General features: G+C 36.0%; 1 protein-coding gene and 1 pseudogene across 1 annotated transcript; both read right to left on the bottom strand.

The window, feature by feature from the left end:
- Positions 1-217: 217 nt before the first annotated feature.
- LOC11425746 (probable ADP,ATP carrier protein At5g56450) lies at positions 218-4,723 on the bottom strand. The gene is made up of 2 exons (XM_003603110.4): positions 4,079-4,723; positions 218-1,213 (listed from the first exon to the last, which is right to left on the bottom strand). The coding sequence occupies exons 1-2, from the start codon at positions 4,424-4,426 to the stop codon at positions 581-583; spliced, it is 981 nt and encodes a 326-aa protein (XP_003603158.1). The 5' UTR covers positions 4,427-4,723; the 3' UTR covers positions 218-580.
- A 1,198-nt stretch (positions 4,724-5,921) lies between these two features.
- Positions 5,922-8,771, bottom strand: LOC11420925 (ATP-dependent zinc metalloprotease FTSH 5, mitochondrial-like; annotated as a pseudogene).
- Between the last annotated feature and the right edge of the window lie 517 nt (positions 8,772-9,288).

Genomic DNA, 9,288 nt, shown 5'->3' with positions numbered 1-9,288 from the left:
TTCTTTCTAGGCTTGTAAGTACTTTTGCTTCCATTACAAGTTTGAGCTGCTTGTTCGTATTTTAAATTTTGATTCAAAGGTTTCACTTGGGTGTGTATCGATCCTGTCACCTGTGCATACTAATATTCTGTTGTCTATTTGTTACTTGGAGAGATGCTGTGTAATGTAACCATAAATGTATTATTTCAAAGTTCAGTTGTAACTTGACAAACATTTGTTAGTTGCTGATCTATCATACTTATTCAAAAAATTATCAAATACAATAGTTTACAAGGAATGATGACAGTTGTCAAATTTTTATATTCCAATCATAATCTTATTACTACACCCTCATCAATCATTGGCTTCTAATCTAGTCCCTGGGCCATGACAATATTTGCTTAACTAACCTTTTTAAATTGGTGACTATGCTGCCTTTGAGTTGAAATGCCATTCAAGATGCATTTTCAAATGAACTATAATGGAGCTCACTTGTACTTTACAAAATTATCCTAAACCTCGATGTAATGTATAAAAGGTTGTAATGAAAGTAACCGGTATCAAAATGAACTCAGTTAACTAAGTTGGTTTGGTGCTTCTGTTACAACCTTCCCAAGTTCATAAATTTCTTGACCTCATCATACAAGACTAAGATAGCTGCAGCTCCAGTGCTCCTAAACACATTCGAAACTGCCCCGCGGTAAAACGAAATCAATCCCTCTGTTCGATAGATTTTCCTCCAGCAGTCGAGGGTGCTATTGTACACCGGATGTTCCATGCCAGACTGCATCATCATTCTCCGACGAACTGTGTCTAGCGGATACGATACCAGACCGGCTGAGGTTGTAACTGCTTGAGCTACCATCCATCGCTTCCACAACGCCAACTCGGGTTTTGATTCTTCAGACAACATCTCTTTTATGGTGTCAAACCCTCCGAAGTAAAGACCTCTGTGTATCACCATACCATGCAGTGATGCAGGAAGGCCCCTGTAAATCCCCCGTACCCCGTCTTTCTGGAATATAGTGGCTAAGAAATGGTGAATGCCTCGGAATTGACGCACTTCCGTCCTTCCGATGTCAGCGGCAAGGCGGGTGTGTGCAATATCAAGGGGGTAAACCAAGATGAGTGATGTACAACCTGCTGCTGCTCCAGCAACAAAATTAGCGGATGCTCCAGAGAAAATATTATCAGGATTAGAGTTTCCACCCCTTAATATGCTTTTGTAAAGATCCTGTTGAAAAAACACGAGACAGTTCATCATGACTTTGCATTAAGTGTAACAATATAGATTTAGCTTCGCTTATAATCAATTTTCATCAATTATATTAGTGAGTGAGAAGCAGAACAACATCAAGAAATATGCATCGAAATACATCAGTTGTGGAAATGAAACTTCATAATTCATACATTATTTATAAAGCCCAAAGTTTTAGCCTATGTTGATATTCCATCATCTTCTGGACATAAAAATGCCACTAAAATGTGGTTTTGGCCACATTTCACAAACTTCCGTGCAGAAATTTGTTTTCCATCTGTCACAACATTACTAATGCATGGCCTTATGAGAACGATGCCTACATCCATACCTTGCTTTTTGTAGTAAAAAAAAATGTTGACATCAACTTCAACAGCAGCAGCAACTTTAAAGTGCAATTAATAAGAAAACGTTCAGAAATTTTCTCAAATTCCTTTAGCCAGAAAAAATTTCTGAAATTTTAACAAAATCCACCTGACTGAAAAGTGTCCTGTTTCCTTTTATGTAAGCAAATTTCAAGTCCAAGATGCCAAGCCCACGATGCATCAGTTCCTTTTTCTCCCATTAAAAGGTGTAAATTAAGTTATAGTTTGACGCCTTTTTAATTTTAAAAAAAGGTTCATTTCATTATGACATGGATGGATTAAACCAATTTGAGTGTTAAACTAAGGACTTATAGCAAGTTATGCTGAAACATTCCATTTATTTTGTGATAGAAACTGGTACCAAAATTGGAATTAATACAAATAACTGACTTTTATTGATGATAGAATAGGATTACACCAAAAACAGTATGGTAAACTAACCAGAGAATGAAAAAAAGGAAAATTCATTTTTTAAATGAAATGGGTTCCCAAGAAATAAAGTCTTGGGTCTCTCCCTTCCAAAAATTAGAGAGCTTGGTCTCTCCCAATCAATAGTCAATCCTAAAATAAATGCCTAATGACTTTTCTTAATGAAGGAATTGATCCATGATAGTTGCGACGACCGGTTCCCAAATTTGAGTTATGCCCTTATTACATCTTTGAGTTCATTCATAAAAATTCCCTAGCAAGAAGTTGATGTACATTTGAGAGGACCAGCATACAATTCAAATTGTCCCCAATATTCTTCCTCCCTGCCCGTTTGTTTCAGGCTAAAAGGACTTTGCATCATGGAAGGTTGAAATCACTCCAAGTGGGATTATTTGCACTAAATTCGCACCATTATTACTTTTCCTATACTTCTTACTCTCTTGTTTACAGGGCAAGGTCAGATTTTGGTATAGGGATGGGGAAGGATATACTAGCAGCAAGTAGACACAGTTATCATTGCAATTCTAACAGTAGAAAAATAGAAAAATGACTTACAAGAACATAACCAAAGAAAAGGAAGTCCGCTTATCAGTTAAAGGGATAAAAGTGCGCATGCTGGTGCTTTTCAGAGTCACTATAATAACAGTTATTGATTAAAATCCATCTTGTAAAATAAAAAAGAGCACTGCAGCCTGGATAATACTTACAAATTACAATCTGAAAATTTGACTTTTTTCTTCTCGGACATAGGTACCAAGGAGAAGTAAAAAGGGAATGAACACTACTAGGCAAGGACAGCGACAGAGATAACTAAAAAAAACTATTAAGAGCTTGGAATGGTGAGCTTGATGGATGAGAAAAATCTGTTTAGATAGAGAGAGTCTGTTTAGATAGTGAGAGAAAATATAATCAGGAATTATAATGCGGTGAAGGACAAATAAAGGGCTCCCTTGAGTGAATTTAACAAGTGAAATTTTTTATTGGAAGTAAAAATAATATGCTTATTTACTAATCCAAAGTAATCCGATCAAAAAACGGGTCAGGGCTTAGCTCCCTTACTTCATGGTATCAAAAGTGTGGGATAGGCTAGAGTCAGGATGAATCGCTAATAGGCCCCATTAGGTTCTCCTTCTAGAATCTTCGCTCAAGAAATCATTCCATTATAATCCTCTGGATTCAGTTATTGAGTATCTTCCCTGGTGATTGTCATACAATCACGGCCACACATAAAGGCAAGAAGATAGACCACCCTCCACAGCCCTTTTAGATTCTGAGGGATGCATCCAGAAGAGTAATGAAGGACAAGTTCAATCAAACATATTCAGCCTATGCAATACTCCCTAAGGTCTTGATAAATAAGGAGGGAGCTCACCCTAAAGAGGCACTTGCACTGTTTATCTTTACTCACATATTATTCACCCTAATTGACTTGAGCGTCGGAGTACCTTTCCAAGTATCCACTTACTGTTTCTACCTTCTATGGTGCATTTTCCTGTCGCGGAAGAGGAACCCCAAAGAAAATGGATGGGTAAACACGGGAATATACTCTCGTACCATGAGGATCTATTATGATAATAACACATCTTCCACATCCGTTGAAGGGTTCTTTCTGAGTAGCAAGCAACTTTCTATCACTTCAAGACTAATTTAAATAAATTTGATTTGATCATATCGTTAAATGACTAACTGCCTAGTTGATAGCATACACAACCAGTTTTTAACATTGCTTGCATCCTAGTTTTCATGAGATGACAAAACCAAATGGCCCTAAATAATGGTGTTTGTTACAAAATTTATAGCTCCAACTCTCGTTATCCCTCTTCTCAAGCCATGCTAGTTACTTACAAATATGTAAACAATAAACAAACACTAAATGGCACTCTTAATTCAAGATATCAGGCCAGTCAAAAATGGATCAGTAATGTTGAAACTAGCATGCAAGTTCCAAATGTTTGCATAATATATTAATAACTTGCAATATCACGGATTATCCATTTCAATACAAAGCAATAGAAGAAAAGAGAAATAAAGAATAAAGAAAACGAACCTTAAGAGAGAAATTGAGTGCAACAGAAGGATAATAACGAAGAACACTACTCCCATTACCACGCCATAAAGAGATAACACCTTCTTCCCTAACGGTACGAATAATACAATCAAACATCCCTTTGAATTTTCTTCTACCACTAGCAACAATAGCCAAATTACTTTCTTGTGTCTGCAACAATAACTTAGCCCTCTCAATTGGTGCCACAATTGTATGAACCGCACCACCCATCACCGCACCAGCCATAAGATCGCGTTGAAAATTATTGAAACGTGAAGAAGAAAAAGAATTTCGCTTTCGCTTCAAATTCAAAGCTTTTTCTTCTGGGTCTTCATCCTCTCCACTCATCCTTAAATTCGCCGCAAAATCTTATCTTTTTGATAAATTCACAAACTTTGCTCAAAAGGGTACACGCTAATCATCTTTAATTTCGAAGAAGATGAATCAATAACCTAATCATGTGTGGTTAAGCAAGCTTAATCCAAAAGGAATTGATAACATTGAAATTGAAATGCGTGTTGTGTAATGTTAAACTTGGTTGGTTGATTTCACCAAACGTTGTAAGGTATGGTATGGCTGCGGACAAGGTAGGAAATGGAATTCGTTGTAATCTTATTCTATTTGACTTTGTTTTCTTCCATTGACAAAGATAGTTTTGATAACTCTCAATTTTTTATTTCTTCTTTATATATTATCTTTATCTCGATTCATCCACGTGTTACATTAATCACCTGCAATTAAAATAAATAAAAAATGGGTCTTGCTAATCAGTATCCTAAAAGCGGTGGTTAAGTATTTAAAAGAGGAAATAATTTATGAATTTTATGTAGAAAATGTTTCATTTTTAATTTTTTATGTAGTAAAAACACAAGTTCCAATAAAAGTTTCTTCTTTGGACTTTTAAACAAGTGTCCCAAGAGCACTTGTTAGCATTTTCCAAATGTACGTACACCATCCGTCCCTCAATAAATGACCTATTTGACAATATATATTATTGACATAATATATTTTGACCATATTTTTCTACTAATTTACAAAGATAAATAATATCATGTAAGATGTTGTTGAATTCGTCTTGATAAATATTTTTATAATATCAAATTTTCATAATTTTTTTAGTACAGAATTGAAATATCAAAGATAAACCATATGTATTGGTATGAGTGTCGGAGTCAACTAGATCATTTAGTATGAGACGAAGAAAATATTTGATTATGCATTTCTTTATTTATTTCCTTATATGACATCTTTGAAAGACGACATTCATCATTAAAACAGATTAGTTGGAACTTAAAACATGCTGGAAAAAACTCTGCATTTTCCAAAAAGGAAGACACGAAAACTAACAAATAAGTAGCTTTCGTGCAGTGTGCCAGTATGGGCACAAATTGTGTTCAACATGTAAAACAAACAAGGGTGCACAATCGATGTGAACATGCCCAATTCTCTCGTGATTAACATAGAAACTATATGAACACGCCCAAAATCATATGTAAGTGTTCCTCTACAAATTGTTGCTTGTCTGTCATTTTTAGAATTGATATTATTCAATTAAAAAAAATTGAACGTTTTCTCTTCTCAAACACGAGAAAAATAAGGATAAAAAAGGCAAGGAATTTTTTTGGAGAAGAGAAAGTATGATTACATTTTTAACGAATGAAAATCCTAAATAAAAGTAACAACGTAGTTATTAAAACAACTCAATGGTAACTCATACAAGATATTTGAAGTTTAAATGAATTTCACGACTGAAGTTGAACTGCGAAAACACCGAATAAATTACTATCTGCACATATTAATCTGGTAGTGATTATTTCGCAGCATGTGTCGGTAGTCTTCCACATTAAGATCCTACTTGGGAAACTCCTTGAGCCTTAACAGCTGCAATGGAAGCCGCAGCAGCGGCTGCGGAAACCGCAACAACTGCTGGATTGGACTGTGAATTTCCTTGAGCTTCGACTACACATGATTGCGGCTGTTGCTGCTGGGATTTGACCTTTGCAAGTAATTCCTTTATCTGACTTCCTGTAAGTGTCTCATGCTCCATAAGAGCATTTGCAAGCGCATGAAGCTCCTTTTCATGGGTGGTTAGAATAGTTTTTGCATTCTTGTAAGCTCTATCAAACAATTTCTTCACTTCTTTCTCAATAAGCAGCCTAGTTTCTGAGCTCATACTCCTCCCATCATCATAGTAATTGTGAGTGACGCGTCCAACTTCAGTACTCATACCAAATTCAGTAACCATTTGCCTGGCCACGTTAGTTGCCTTTGAAAGATCTGAGGATGAACCAGAAGTAAGTTCATTTTCTCCGAAAACTAGCTCTTCAGCAACCAGACCTCCCATACAAACATCAAGATTGGCAAGCATCTGTTTACGGGAGTAGCTGGTTATATCCTTGTCAGGCAGTTGAGAAACCATGCCAAGAGCATTCCCACGAGGAACTATAGTTGCCTTGTAAACAGGAAGCGCACCATCAGTATGAATTGCCACTAAGGCATGGCCACCCTCATGGAAAGCAGTATTCTTTCTTGACTCCTCAGATATAACCGCTGATCTGCGTTCACTTCCCATTATAATCTTGTCCCGTGCAAAGTCAAAATCATGCATGCTCACGGCTTTAGCACCATTCATTGTTGCCCTCAGGACGGCAGTGTTAACCAAGTTTGCAAGCTCAGCACCGAAGAACCCAGGTGTACGTCGAACAATGATTTCTACATCAACATCATCTGCCTTCAGAACCTGAATCGTATTTCCAAAGAAACACACACAAACACACAGATTACAAATTTACTTCTAAGTTCTAGTAAGCCATGCTCTACAACCTTAATATATCTCACAATTGTGCACATTCACAATTAAATTACAAAACTCAGAATAAAAATTGACATAATAAAAAAAGTATCATGGCAAGGAAATTATACTACGGAATGCTTTGCAGCAATATAGTAGTGCACACGTGCCTGAAAAAATTCTTAAGCCATCCAACCTCAAGATACAAGATAAAATACATTCTTCCAGAATAGTAAAAGAATACCTTTGACATGTGAGATTCCAATATCTGTCGCCGTCCTTCTACATCTGGATTGGGAACAACAACATGGCGATCAAATCACCATGGTCTTACCAAAGCATTATCTAGTGACTCGGGATGATTAGTAGCACCAATCACAATTATGCCATCGTTTTGTTTGAATCCATCGAGCTCAAAGAGCATTTGATTTAAAGTCTGCCACATGTTCATTTTATCCTCATTACCTCGTTTTCTACCAATTGAATCAATCTCATCAATAAAGATTATACAAGGTGACTTCTTTTTTGCAGCGGCAAAAAGATCTCTCACCCTTCGTGCACCAACATCCATTAGCATCTCTTCAAATTCACTTCCACTGATTTGGAAGAAAGGAACATCAGCCTCTCCAGCAATAGCTCTTGCTAGCATTGTTTTGCCAATGCCAGGCGGGCCAGAAAGCAAAACACCTTTAGGGAGTTTGCCACCAAGACGACTAAAGTACTGTGACAAGGGAAAAGAGTTATCTAAAGTTAGTACAGACTACAGAGTAATACATGCCAGAGTGTGGTAATGGAAAAAGTATATATAATATAGGAGGAGTGCTAGCAACACCCTCTTTCTACCACTCTCTCTAACAGGGAAGTTTAGTGAACATGGAATGTTTTTCCATTTACAACTACAATATGCATATCTTCAAGGGTCTGCACAACTCCCAACCAAAGGCCCCCCTAATTCTCTAAGACAGTAAATGGCATTGCGACTCAGACGAAAGCATGTAGATAGAATAAATAAATGTACCCAAGTAACCAATTGGATACACACACACCCCCACGCACACACACACACACACACATACCCCCGCGCGCGCACAATTGGTTTAGAAATTATCATCTAGAGTAATAGAACTGACTACTCAACAACTTATACTATTTTCTGCTTGTATTAAAAAGGCATTTTTATCAATAGAAGAATAATCACTATTTGATAACTTTGGTTCAACATCTCCACGCCCAAAGAGTAATAAGCTTCCTGTAGCATCATACAAGTAATCAACGAGATTGGAATAGCACAGTACACATGTCAATCAAATAAATATTTCATGCTCGAGTGCGAGAAATAAATGTAAGAGAGACCATAGATTTATGCCAGAAAAGTCAACCTCGGGATCTTTTAGGAAATGAACAATTTCTTCAAGTTCGGCCTTTGCCTCATCCACACCTTTCACATCGCTAAATTTAACATTTGTCTCCACAGTGGGCTGAAATTTTTTAGACATACCAAGTCCTAATATAGGTGAAAAAAGGGTGAAAAACAAAACAGAGAATGTGTCCATCAAATTCAGATTGAATATTGAATTAAACTCAGCGATCTGTAAGTAAAGATGACACAATAATACCTTCATGCATAAATAAATACAAAAGGAGGATGAGTGCTCCAACAGACAGAATTATACCCACATTCGCTCTATGAAATTTCTACCATAAATTTTAGTGGCCATACTAATAGGAGCACTTTCAGCTCCAAGGCTATCTTCCTCTCTCGCTGAGTTAGAAATACCTGAAATGCAAGGGAAGAAATGTTTAAAGAGCTGATTGAAAAAGAAGAATAATAAAAAATTTCGGCAAGTTCACTATTGCTATTCCAAGTTTTGAATTCTGTTTCTGCATACTCCAACATAGATATATATATATATAAGATCTTGGATTTCGTACATCCACCATTTATTTATCCCATCCATGAAATGCAAGTTTTATGAAATTATACTTGTTCCTATCCCTAAACAAAAGGTCAAAAGAGGTATCGAAATTGTGATTGAAAGCATGCAACATTACAACAAAGATAAAAGTATGCCTCTCTTGTTCAAAATGATTAAAAGTTTAAGATATTAATCAAACTACATAATCCCTAACAAACCATTATGATCAAATTTCATACACCAATTTGTTTACTATTTAAAAAAAAAACATTGATGTCATCATTTTATCCAAAAAATTGTGCTAAAATGACTCTGTTTAAATATAAATCTTTAAAAAGTTAGCAGTAAATGAGAGAAGATTACAAAATATTAATATTCAAATCATTAAAATGAAGACAATGTGAAGTGCATTTTGTAGCAATGTTTAACCCCAAATTATAACATTAAGCAAGTTAAGATTCTAAATGCAATGCAAATAGATCTCTGCCTTCAACTTTTTAATC

Source organism: Medicago truncatula, chromosome 3, assembly GCF_003473485.1.
Source record: "Medicago truncatula cultivar Jemalong A17 chromosome 3, MtrunA17r5.0-ANR, whole genome shotgun sequence".
NCBI classification, from domain to species: domain Eukaryota; kingdom Viridiplantae; phylum Streptophyta; class Magnoliopsida; order Fabales; family Fabaceae; genus Medicago; species Medicago truncatula.
Note: the sequence above shows the minus strand (reverse complement) of the source record. Positions and strands in the feature narration are given on the sequence as shown.

Excerpts from the sequence above, each read along its gene's own strand:
- LOC11425746 (XM_003603110.4), bottom strand. The coding sequence starts at position 4,426 with ATGAGTGGAGAGGATGAAGACCCAGAAGAAAAAGCTTTGAATTTGAAG. Across the intron at positions 1,214-4,078 it reads CACTCAATTTCTCTCTTAAG|GATCTTTACAAAAGCATATT; the intron begins GTTCGTTTTCTT and ends TTTTTTCAACAG.